This window comes from Aythya ferina (assembly GCF_964211825.1).
Source record: "Aythya ferina genome assembly, chromosome: 1".
Taxonomy (NCBI): Eukaryota; Metazoa; Chordata; class Aves; order Anseriformes; family Anatidae; genus Aythya; species Aythya ferina.
Window position 1 is genome coordinate 198,085,300 of NC_140296.1, and position 13,472 is coordinate 198,098,771.

The following is a 13,472-nucleotide window of genomic DNA, read 5'->3' on the forward strand; positions in this document are numbered from 1 at the left end:
TTGTTCTGTCTTTTAACTCTGGAAAGAATTAGGAATTCCTTTAGCAGAGGAAGTAGAAGCTGGGAAATATGGCTTATGGCTGTCAGGGTACCACTGTTTTCTTTTACATAGGAGGTCACTTTTGTTAGGCTAAGCATATAGACTGTCTACCTGCTGGAAATCAGTTAAAAAAATCAGATTTGAAATAACATTTTTAAAACATAACAGAAAATCAGATGGTTTAAAAAAGAGAAAGGATCAAAACTATTCCTGGTTTGTTTCCTGCCTTATATTTAAGAACGCTTTTAAGAAATATTACAAACAGATACATTATTTATGTTTCTATTTATGTTTGCATGTGTATGGATGCTTTATATTCAGTAATGATATTCCAGAATATAAATGGATCAAGCTGATTTACACCAGCTAAGGAGCTATCCTGATGTATACAATAAATGCTTTTCTCATAAATTCCCTATCTTCTTAGACTAGTGGCAACTTTGAGGCAGTTAAATACTTCTAGAATGTGATGATATCAGTTTGCAGTTGTAGATATGTGTGTCTCATATACACCAATATTTTAAACTAGAAACGGAAACAGGTAGAGGCACAGATTAAAAAGAAATGACAGAAGAAATCAGTTATTGTTACTCTAACATTCATTGTAGAAATATGTCTTACTGTACTAGACTGAATGTTGCAAACAATTCAGTGTTTCTTAACAGTCAGGCAGATGCTCTGTCTTCTGTTCATTCTCACCAAGAATGGTTCTGCCAGTATTTGGAACAAATGCAAATTCCAAGGAGACAATAATGCAGAGTAATTTATTACACATTTGACTTTCAGCAAATTCCTGCAGCCATAGCATTGCATCCTGCAGCAAAGCATTGTTATGTTGACAAGAATGCCAAAATGAAAGTCCAAATTAAATTAGATCACAGATATACTGACTTCATATTTTACAAGAAAATCAGTAAATTTTGGACCTGGAGAAACTTTCCCTTCTGACACTCGGTCTGGGTCATCTTTTTCAGTTTTTGTTTTGGATCTCAGCTCAAGGACCATATAATGTGCGAAAATATTTTCCATGGTTTTCTTTTTTAGATTACTAGATTTCTTAGGGTACTTACAGTTCCTGGCCGTGGGTATGGCACTCGCCCTTGGTAGGGAACCCACTGATAGTTTGGGCCATCTCGGTGTGCATAGGGACCAAGAAATACCCTCCTCACATCTGTCATGCTGTACATACATACTGCTGACCCCTTGAAGATATTACTGAAAATAAGGGGAGAAGAAGTCAAATCAGGTTCTTTAAATTATCAGTCGGTTTAATCAGGTGGGTGAGCTATGGGAATAACAGCTTGTTGCTTTCTAATTTATTACATGTGTTGATTATCAAAACTCTGACATGCTCTCGGAACAATCCTAACTCACCTCTTGTGAAAGTTCAGTATAACTGATATGATCTCTCAGACATTGTGCTAAGCAAACGGCTACTATTCCACTATTAAAAACATATTGTCCCCACAAGTCCAAAGCACTGGTCTGAGTAAACTTCACCAGGGCTTGTTGAAGATTGTTGAGTTCTTTCCTACTCTTTACATTTTTCTATTTTAATTTACTTTTTAGCAGTCTCTTTTGTAATTTTGTTGACCTACAGACAACAGTTTGGGTAGTACACATGCAAACTTCCGTGTTGCTTCTTACCTTGAAATTTCTTAACAGGAGACAACAGCAAGCACTTATAATTCTTCCTTTTCTATGCCTGGTTATCACTAGCAACATTTTGTCTGTCTACAGACGGAATCTTTCATCCTTTATAGATAAATGTGGCAATGCTCTGTGTACCTAGTATTGCAAACCTTCCTCAGGCCAAAGCTACAAGTATAATTTTGTTTCTGATGAAAACACCATAAAACCAAAACATTCAAGTCACAGTTACATGTGATTCAATAACAGAACTTTTGAAAGATTTTTAAAACTTTCAGATTTCAGCAACCTTTTTAAGTAATACTTCATTGAGTAGCAAAGTTCTAATATTGTGGATTTTCTGTTACCCTTCCCAAAAACAAACAATACTGGTGCTTATGTTACTTTTCCAGGTCTGTGTAGAAAGGACTACAAATTCTTATCTCCACTATTAAAATGCAATTCAACAGCAAGAACAACATGAGAAACCAATAGTCTTTGTGATTACTTGCTTCAGAGTGATGATATACATTGCCCGAAAGAAAAGAAACCTAATTAATTACTTCTTTCTGCTGCTGACTTCTCAGTTCAAAGGTTAAGAAAATTTTGTGTTTCTTAAAAACATTTTTAACTAAGAGACCTCTTTAAAACAAGCAACCACCCAAGCTTCCATGTAAGTAAAATGATACATTCTGTACCTGGAAGTTGTAAACACTCCATAGACTATTGGATTTTTAGGGTCTTTTGAGTTCATCAGGAACACATCCTCTGTAACAATAACAAGAGACAGAAGAAGAAAATAAGTAACATTCTGTATGGATAATACCAGAAAATGCTGTTATATTCAAAGCCACTCTGTCACTTACGTAGTTCATCAAAGTGTGTGTCAATGCCATTGGGTCCTGGCACAGAACAAATCAGACGTGCTTTGAGGAAAGTCGTCCATTTGTTAACAAGACTCCTGTGTCCACCAAAGTCATTCTAATAATAGAAGTATTTTGCATTAATACCTAGTAACAGTCTTTGAAGGATCAACAGAGTGCAGAGAAAATATGTTAAATAATCACAGGGTGTTACTTATAGAAAACAGAAAAAATAATTCAACTTCTACATATAAAAACATAATTATGATGCCAGACATCAATTCTGAATTAATTTTATTTTACACAGGATCACCACATAGTTCACAGCATCACTTTATAGTTCACAACATTTAGAGAATAATAATAACAATAAACTCCCTATATATATTATATATATAAAGCTGAAAAAAAAGACAGACAAGCAGAATATTTTACCCCAGAGCTCCCAGGCTGACATGGCTTGCTAAGGCCTACAGGGTTCATTATTTTTAGCTGTGTAGCAACAAAGTGGATATACTAATTGCATGTGAACAAAGTAGGTGGAAATGCCAACACAGTTGCATTGATGCATAATGTCTGAGTAGAGTTACACGAAGGAACTCATACTTACAAAGTAACTGGTTTTCAAGCAGCCATTTCTGGATTTGAGGGATAAACTAAAATTATCAAAGAATCACAGAATTGTCTAGGTTGGAAGAGACCTCAAGATCATCGAGTCCAACCTCTGACCTAACACTAACAAGTCCTCCACTAAACCATATCACTATTACGTGTATGGATTAACATAGAATTTTAATGTAAACATCCTACATGCCAAAGTTACAACATTTATGAATATAATTTAATTTGTAGGGTTTTTTTAAGTCTGTCAGAAAATATTTGGACATTTATCAGTGTGGGTGGATGATTCAATCTGCAATCATTAACAGTCTTCTGGATAGTTGCCCATTTCTACAGCTAAATTAAACAGTTATTTTGTTGAATCTTCCTTTGCCTCTGTTTTAAGGATTTTCACTAATGTGGAAATGGAAAAGTATTAACATTCTTTAAAAATAAATTTTTCAAATGTTTTTGGCCTACCTGGAAGTATCACATTTCCTGTAAAAGGTTTCTTCTGCAGAAACATTCTAAGCATCAGAAGATGCCTAAGATTTTTTAAACATAAAGTCATAGTTAAGCTTCCCCAAATGGAAAGGAAATAAATATTATATCTTTGCCTGTATCCAATAACTATCACTCTGCTTCACTACAATGCCAGGGCTAACACTGAATAGTTTACAGGCATGAAAATGCAGTTTCCAAAATTGCCGGTGTCCTGCTAGTACATTCAATCTCACACAAAGAAGACATCATTTTACCTTACAGATCTGCCCTATTCTGGCATGAGTGGCTTTTCCAGTGTGCTCTCCATCAATTGCATTTTCACGGAAGAAGAAATAGATTTTGTCATCTTCTGGATTATCACTTTCTGGTATCAGGTGAGCACTAATGAATCTAGGATCTGAGAAGACAATATCATTGTATGTGTTACTATACCATGAATAAAATCACTTACCTTCCTTACGTCAAATAAATGTGACTTTGCTTCCCCAGAATCAATCTCTGCATCAAGTAAGAAGTATATCCAAATTAGGTATGTCATTACCTATAATGTGACATTTATATTCTTTTTATCTCTAATACATATAAACGTTTACTGTAGATATTTAATGGACTGACCTTAACCTTATCACTGGAGCAACTAAATATTCATGGAATCTCATACATGAATGGAAATGGCTTCCTAATTCAATGTAGATATTATTGACATTTTTGTTTTTTTGTTTGGATGCTTTGACTTTTGATCAATAATATTTCTGTAAGTCTTTCATAAAATAAGATAAATAATGAGACAATCATAATAAAGAAGAATATATAAAGAAAGCATTTTATAACAAGAAAAGAGTGTCCTATTGTAAAAAAAAAAAAAAAAAAAAAAAAAGTATCTACTAATCTACTCGAGTTCTTAAAATATTGTATTGTTATTTTTTAAAGATTTTTTTTTTTTAGAAAACTTTTTTTTTTCTTGACAATTAGATTGATGATGTTATTTGCTGACGAAGAATGAAAATGTTTAAGGTGCAAACACACTTATTAGCTATTAAAAAAAAAAACACATGGCAGTAAGAAGTTTTGGGATAAAAGTTTGTAAAATCATAAATGTAAATTTATGTCAGTGGTGAATCTGTCTCATCACTATTTTACAGAGATACTTCGGCTGGTATCTTTCACTATATTTGGAAAAAGAAGGCATATCCAACAGATTTACCAATCTGTTTTATAGCCATTTTACATCCTGCTGGGATAATTAACTGTGAACTATATTTAACTGCTCAAAGAGTCCTGTTCCTATGTGAAATTATAAGCTATTTCAGTGTCATGTATTAACATCTTTTCAGTGTATGTTTATTGCCATATAGTCATGGAAATAATGAATTGTAATTTGTTTTGCCAGTTTGCACTAGCTGTCCTGTGAAACCCATTGCCTTATTAAGAACAACAGTGTTTGTAAGCAACCTTTTTGATATATTTATATATATGCATGTATATGCTTAAATGTGTCTATTACATGAACACACACTGCATTGTATTTTTATGCTTATGTTTTTTATATATTATATAGAAATGGCCATACTGACTTACACCAAGGTTTACTTAGATCAATATACAGACTCCAGCATCAACCAAAAGAAATTATCTGGGACAAATTAAGAATATGGTAGGTCCAAATAATACTTTCAAAGGCCAAATAATACTTCCACTGAATAATTTCCCTGCCTCCAGCTATTTTCAGCATATCTGATTCCCTGCTTGGCTGCTTGTCTAATGTGTTTATTAACTCTTAAAAATTTTCCATCCAGGTATCTCTTCAGAATTAATTCACAGTGTCCTTTTTCAATTTGTCACTAAGTATATAATCTAATAAACTAAAAGCTAATTCTGATTTTGTGGTTTGAAGATGATTCTTACTTACTTCATTTTCCTACATTTGAAATTCCTGCAGTTGTGGGTGAATTGTGCTCTTATAGAGATGCTCTTATACAATGTTCTTTGTTGAATTACCGGTTCTTTTCTATTAAATCCTAACATTTAATGCAGACTTGACTGCTTCTAAGCAGAAAGCTAAAATTTAGTAGAACTTTATGTGCCATAACCCCAGAATCTCACTCTTGATTGGTAATGCTCAGTCCACAGTCCATCATTTTATATGTGAAGATAGGCCTATTTTCCTCGTGTCTTTCCCCATGTTGTTTCACTATATCATTCATCAGGAATAATTTAATTTGTCATTTGATTGCTTAGCTACCCAGTTGCATAAGATCCTTTTGTAATTCATCACAGTATTTCTTTGTCTCACTGTGTTGAATAATGTAGTATTGTATGAAAACTTTCTCATCTAGCTGCTCAACCCATTTTTCTTTTTTTTTTTTTTTTTTAGGAACATGTTGAACAACAAAGACCACAGAAAAGATCTCAGTGGAACTGTGTCTATTACCTATTCTCTATTAAAATAAATCTTTTTAGACAAACAAAAACATTAGAAATCTTTAAAGAGCTTAAGCTCTCCATCTCTAAAACAGGAACTCAAGCTAGCCTTAAAGTTACATTGACATGAGGCCCTAGATAAATAATATCTAGATCATATTATCACAAAGTTAATGTATGTTATTTTTATATGATCTATCACCAAATGGCAACCTGAGGAAGGATTCATCAGAGAAAACAGACACCCAGACACTGGTCTGGGCTACTTGATCTGAAGAACTGGTCTGAACACATAAGGTTGTTTATACAATCTTAAGGTCTTAATGAAAGGGGTAAAAAAACCATTCAACCAAAATCTAAATACATTCTCAAATGGCTGAATGATTTGTCTTCAGTACAATGGGTTTTGTAAATCACAAGATATCAAATTCTAACATAAATCACTATATTGTCAGACATCAAAATTCTAACTTTACACTGGCTTGTGATGAGCCCATGGGGAGACCCATTCAAGTCAGTAATATTGCTGATATAGTAAAGGTTATATAAACTTGCCCCAGGTTAGCATATTATTATTCTTTTCTTTCTGTCCCTTAATTTTGCAAGTGAACCTAGAACAGTACAAAAGCCTAGTATTTGAGCAGAACTGATAAAAGAATTACACAAAATAGTTGGAGATTAAAAATATGTATTTCAGATAACTAGCAGAGTGGTAGCAGATGAGAGGGGCCTGAATAAGTCGAATATAACTAAGGCCATAGCTAGAGCACGTGAATATGCTTTTTACATATTTCTTAGCAGTGCTCATCTGGGAAGAATTCAGAATTACAATTAGTGATTAGTAATCCTAATTACATCCCCCAAAATAGAATGCTCATACAGCCTTGTATTAGAACATATCTGTTGTACATCATGGAACAGCTTCTGCTGATTAACACTTGTGTTTCTTACTGAGCAAACCTCAGTTTATTTTGCCACCTGGTTAAATCAATATGTTTTAGTCAATAAAAGAGTGGTGCTTCATGTTATACATCCCTCGTTGCTGTTACTTTTTTCCCCCTCTTCCATCCATATAACATTTTGTGTGTCTATGTAATGAAACAAATGAAGGAAAAAAAAAAAAAAAAGGCTATACGTGTTCTGTTGCATATAGACACAATTAATTTCTGTTCAGAAAGAATATAATGATCATACAAGCAATTTTATATTATGGTTGTGTGCGCATGTTCAGAGAGAAGAAGAGAAATGTGTTTGATAATTCAGTAGGCTATACAGCCTATAAAGTGTGGGATGGTATAAACTAGTCATCTGTAGTGTGTTCTTTATTGTTTCATTAACTGAGGTGCTATTTGATCTGAAGTTTGATGCACGCTGGCATAATGCTCTGGATTTTCAGACTGTGCTTACAACTAACTGTTTAGGGCCATGATGAATCAATCAGCCAGATGGCCAGCAGTCATGCAACATAGCACTCTCCATGGACTGTGTAGCATGTTTGTATTGCTCTATGAGGAAGGGAAGGGAGATATTGTCCACAGAAGAGGGTCTTGTCCTTGACTCTCCTAATTGCTCACCCATGCAGCAGAAGAAAGAATGTTATCCATGAATGTGTATGTTCAAGTATTGAGACTGCTTGGCCTTACCCTGCAAAATTAAACAGGTTCAGTATCGAGGCTCCCCATGGGAAGTTTAAAATAATTCAGTCAGGGTTGACCTATTTCACATATTTAACACAGCCACATAAGAAGTGCTGGAATGAACTTCAAGCAAGTTTTATTGAACGGAAAGTGAAACTTTGATCCAAAACCACTGGTGACAATTGTAAATGCTGGTGCACTGCAGGTGTTGTGGATAGATAAGATGACTTCAAATTTCTGTATGTGAATTATAGGGTATTCTGAGACCCTAGAACTGTCTTCAATCAGTGAAGCACTCAGAAAAGCCACTGCAATAATTCAACACGTTCTAGCTTAAAATGATTCTTCTATTGGCTAGACATCCAGAAAGCATGTTTTCTGAAACTGGATTTAAGAAATAATTTGACAGCAAATAATTTGCAATGATTCATTGCTTTAAAACAACACATAACCATACAATGTGGAAGAGTCTTTTAAAAAATAGCATACATCAAACAAACATGTTTGAAACATGTTTAAGCATGATCAAAGGAGAAACAAAGCCACAGAATAAACATGAGCAAAATAAAATTATAGCTAAAAACACTTCTCTGATCTTGCAGCCAATGTGAACAAGCTAAAAATAAAAACTTAGATTTTGATTTAAAGCAATCAGCATCAAGAAGCAAATTATTAAAGCACACACCTTTTTCAGTCTCCTTTTTCCAATTGTCCTGACTGCGAGGCTATTTCTCAGCTCCTACATGACACCTTTCTAGCGCCACTTTTTCTGTGTCCTTTTGCAATTACCACTTTTGCAGACATTTCATTGGCAGCAGCCCATTAAACTGTCCTTCATGAGAAATCTGGCTCTTTATGAAAACGACACCTTGGTCCAGCTGCCTCTATGATTTATATGCCATTGTTTGCTTAGTTAAGTAATGGAAACATGTTTTGCTTGTCTCAGCACTTTGACTTCAGAAAAAGCCAAGAAAAATCGATGTGCATTTATTCTTTTACAAACGTTACTCTTTAGTGGCAAGAACCATGCATGCACACACACAGTCAAAAATAGCAAGAAACAATAAAAAACAGAAATTGGATTTCTAACAGAGTTCTATTATTTAAATTAAGATATATAAACTTGAAGCACAAAAATTACTTTTAGCTGTCAAAATTGAACTAGCTGATGGAACAGAAGCTAGGGTCATCTCTTGATCATTCGACAGGAGCAAAAGGGCAATCCTCTCAGGAAATGTTTTGTAAAGAGTTTGAACTGGATGCCCCTATTATTATATAGTAGTAGTCAAAATGACTAATTTACTAGTTCACAGCAAGAAACAAGGGAAATTTTATGCACAGTAAAACTAAAATTGCTATAATGTAATGAAAATTACTGGAGGGTGACTAAGGTCCTGAGGAGAAGAACAGAACTAGGGAATTTGAAATTAAAAATTTAGCAAAAACAGACATAGACAGCTATGCGGTACTTCATAAATATGTACAGTGCCTCTCCTCTGAGACCCAGGAAAGTCAGAGAAGCAAGTACTGTCCTCAGAAAATCTGATCTTGAGTAGCAAGCTCCACTACTCACAGAGAGGAGGACTTATAGCATTGGTCATAAATATGCTTAGCAGAGCCATTTGGTAAGGTCACCAGAGGACAAAGCTTTTAATATATGTTGATGAGAAAACTAAGTTGTTTTGCAGTTTTAGTCACTCAACTGTAGTTTACAAAACACCAAAGCTTTTAATAGTCTTATTCTAAAGTCTTCTCATTTTAATTCTTCCACTTTCATGTATCTTTTGCAAGAAATGACTTGGGCAAACACAACAGAGGTCTCATAGAGTCACTGTTTAGAATGAAGCTCTTCAACAACACTACTGGCATCAGATTGGCACGCAGACCAACCATGGCTGAGATCTTAGCAGCTATCACAATGTAAGAAGGACTGTGGTGATTCATTGATGTTGCAATGGAAATTCTCAACAGAAAGAGTTTTAAAGTTTGCCTACATTTACAAAGTGATACTTTTGTCTTTCAGTCAAGCCAGATTGATTCTGAGCAACCATGATTTTCTTATACTGTTAGCTATGATAGTTTCTGACGTCGTCCTTCTTAGAAATCATATCCTTCTTCTTTATATATATATATATATGTATATAGAGAGAGAGACTAGTGGAACTAATTTTGCTGACATAGATTATCAAATGGGCTAATAAATGAAAAGTTTAGCTAAGGTTTCTTGCAATTTTAATTGCCTTAATAGTCTTTATTATTATTATTATTATTGTTATTATTGATTCATAACCCTTTGCAGAATTGAAAGAGAAATCTCCTTTTCACAGTTTGACTGTTCTGTTTCAGTGGAAATCCGTGTGAATTTTATTCTGACAGAAAAAGATTACGTATTGTTACAGATAAAAGGTATTAAAGGTATTAAATAAAAGGTATTAAAATAATATTAACATATAATTCTTCCATCATTTCAATGCATGAACTCTTCAGAATAGCAAATAAAAAGATACACGACGCTTTTATTCATGTAAATCCCTCCACATCTTGGCGATACAGTTTTCTACACGGCACCGGGAATCTAGTCCTTGAGGCTTCTCTGTGCTTTGGCTGCGAGTGTCACAGCCGCTATGGTGTCAAGTGACTTCAAGGAGAGCATAACTTTAATTTACGGTATTTAGCACCTCTAAGTTGTGTAAACGAGCCCCTGAGTACCAGCCAAGGCTTTTATCTCCAGGCACTGCCACTACCCTGATACCCCTTCTGCTACAGAGACATAATTCAGTATGGATATTTCTTGTGAGGAACACTAGTTTACACCAGGAAGGAGAAAGAAGAAAATGTTGATCTCTGATGCAATTATCAGTTTCTGAAATCTTTATTCTAAAAAGACAACAACATTTTTTTTTTTTTTCCCCTGGAATGGCTAATTATATGGTGAAGAAAAGGGAATGCAAAAGTTCAGTAAAATTATAGCTTAATTCTCAACATAAATTAGATTTCTCACAAAACAATGTTTATGATCTACCCACCGTGCTTAATTTAAGAGGTGATTATTATCTCTTTACAGAACAGCAACCAAAATTAACACCTCTTTCCCATTGCTGACTATGTTTTGAGGTGTTGTATATCTATCAACACGGTTAATTTTAAACTGACATAGCTGTCCCTTAAAGAAAATAATTGGGCAACTGAGAAAACGACTGTCCTTCACAGATCAGAAAGGAAGGCCAGCAGCATTTTATCTCCATGTAGGAATACTTTTATCTTGCTTTTCTGTATTTCCTAACCTCTCTGCAGAAAGAGCTGCTGAGAGTTCCAGCTAAGAGCCTGTTTCTTTCCTGTCGATCGTTTATCTGAAGTTTCTTGACGTTGATGCTTGGAAATTAAAACAGTGGAAAGCTTGTGCCTTAACTGTGTTACCTCCATCTTCAGAGCTCTGGCTTAGTGACAAAAACTAAAGACTGCAGTCTTTGTGTTAAAAAGTGCTATATTACAGGAGAAAGTGGAGCATGGAAACAATGAAGGCAGAAGGTGCCTCTGATTCCCACACAGTTTTGGCAATCAGAGCCATGTTATGGGCCTGTCTCTTGTAAACTCTGAGGAGGACCTCTGCAGATGGAGCACAAGTCCTTGGAGATTCCCAAGCAGTTTATCTTAAATGACCCAAAACTCAAATCTGCTCCTCTCCACTCATGTGATTTTCCCAGGTCTTCCTGTATACTGGGAGATACGTGATTAAGTCTTGATGAAATTAAGTCTTGATCTCATAGCTTGGAAATTAGAGGTTACAAGAAAGTGTCCCAAAGGCAGAAAGAACATGCTTCAGCAGCACCTTCAGCCCAGCTGCTGGCACAGCATACTGCAGGAGACAAGTCCCTGGTGTGATGTGAGGAATGGCTGGGGATTAACAAGGTGAACATATTTCACTGACGGGAAAATGGGACAGCCATCAGCAGCACAATTGGCAAAAGCTTGAACCCCCAACCTGAACAACACTTGCTTGACAAGTATGTCTTCATCCTCCATATGTCTCCTGAGATTTAAACTCTTAAAATATCTCTGTCAGTTCCATGAAGTGCTCAACCTTGTCTCCATCAGGACCATTCATCCACACATGTATTACTTTTTTTTTTTATTATTATTATTTTTTTCCTGCCCCCATTGTGAATAAATATGGCCTTTGTGTCAGACATAATCTATTTTCAAAGTAGGACAAAACCAACCAAATTTTGTACTGCCAGGTTCAATTTGAAGTGTGTGGAAGGGGTCATGTAGCTGTAAAAGCAATCTCCTTCCAGACATCATGTCAAAAACTGTACAGGACTTTGCCATCAACTCCTTTTTCAGTGAGGGATGATCAGTCATCGGGAAATGATCCTCAGCCTCAGCCAGTTCCCAAGCAGAGATCCAGCAGAGCATGGTCATGTAGCCACTTCCTACCTTATCCAATCTCCTGCAATTTGATTTCTTTGTTAAATCCTTTAGATTAGGCCACAAAACTAAGGTCATTTTGTCAAAGTATGAAAAAGGTTTTGTTGTTATAATTAACTTTTACAGCTAGTATATAAAGTAACTTGACACAAAATCCATTAACATAAGATTAATGAAGGATGGCAGCAAAGATTAAAAGAAAGACTGGGTGAATGACTGTTTTTAAGTGATTTGTCAGTGTAGCACAGCAACATAAAATGCTGTAAAGTGTCTGCAAGCGGAAACAAAACCCCTCAGCACAAACTTAGGTATTCAACTTGATAACATCAGTTATGACAACCTCTTTCAGTACTCATGTGAGCAAAATAAGTGATTCCAAATTAATTTAGTGTCAGTCATTTTAAGGAATTAACAACATTAGTACCCAACTGAAATAATTTACTAATTTACTGATGATGTGAAACTTTGTTCTGCTCATGAAAAGAATTAAAAACAGAAGCAAATAAACCAGACAAAAAAATAGAAAATATTTCATAGCACAGGTGTGATGAAAACCTTGGAGTTGTTTGAGATAGCAAAGTTTTACCTCTTGCACAACTCTGTGAGAAATTTGTTCTCTTCAAACTCTATTTGATTGGTATGTACATTTATTTCGTAAAAACAACCCCTGTTTTTTATTGTTATTATTATTCACGTGTGCTACAAATTCTTCCTTCACTACCTTAAAAAAATAAATAAAATGTTGAAGCTGATACAATGTTACATCAAGAAATTTTTTCTTCTTAAAAATCACAGTAATTATACCAAATATTTCTGAAATGCAGTCTGAATATATATATATGTTTTAAATCATAATAAATAGATGTGAATTGTAATGTAAGGAATGGTTTCTACCAGCAGAAGTCTGGGAAACAGCAACAACAACTACAAAAAGTAAAGCTGAAAAATATGTCAAATATGGAGCAGAACTGAATAATAATAATAATGAAAACCCATCTGTACAGTTGGGGAAAAAGCTTATGTTGGGGAAAAAACTTATGACTCACTAATCCATGTAAAATATCTCATATGAATGTTTTGTACCTTTCCCTCCTATGAAGCTTTTTCTGTCTTTCGTGGAAGCTCCTTCAGAAAAATGGAAGAAAACAGAATGGTGAGATGGGTGACTGAATAGAGCTGTGCTCTCTGACTGACAGTGTTCACAGTGATATACTATCATAGAGATCAGGAAATATAAAATACAAGGAATAACTGTTTCTGTTTGTGTGTGTGTGTGTGTGTGTGTGTGTGTGTGTGTGGTTTGGGAATTATCAGATCCAATAGTGACAGTTTTGTTTACAGGGCCTGCCAC

The 13,472-nt window shown here is 34.9% G+C and overlaps 1 protein-coding gene across 3 annotated transcripts in view; it reads right to left on the minus strand.

Annotated features, from left to right (window-relative positions):
• The window catches only part of SEMA3A (semaphorin 3A), a 174,380-nt gene that overhangs the window by 35,379 nt on the left and 125,529 nt on the right, over positions 1–13,472 (minus strand). For all 3 annotated transcript variants that reach the window (XM_084514583.1, XM_084514584.1, XM_084514585.1), the window contains 4 exons: positions 3,890–4,032; positions 2,535–2,649; positions 2,367–2,436; positions 1,110–1,254 (listed from right to left, as the gene is read on the minus strand). In XM_084514583.1, the coding sequence (XP_084370709.1) occupies positions 1,110–1,254; positions 2,367–2,436; positions 2,535–2,649; positions 3,890–4,032 (473 nt within the window). The remainder of the gene's footprint in view (positions 1–1,109; positions 1,255–2,366; positions 2,437–2,534; positions 2,650–3,889; positions 4,033–13,472) is intronic.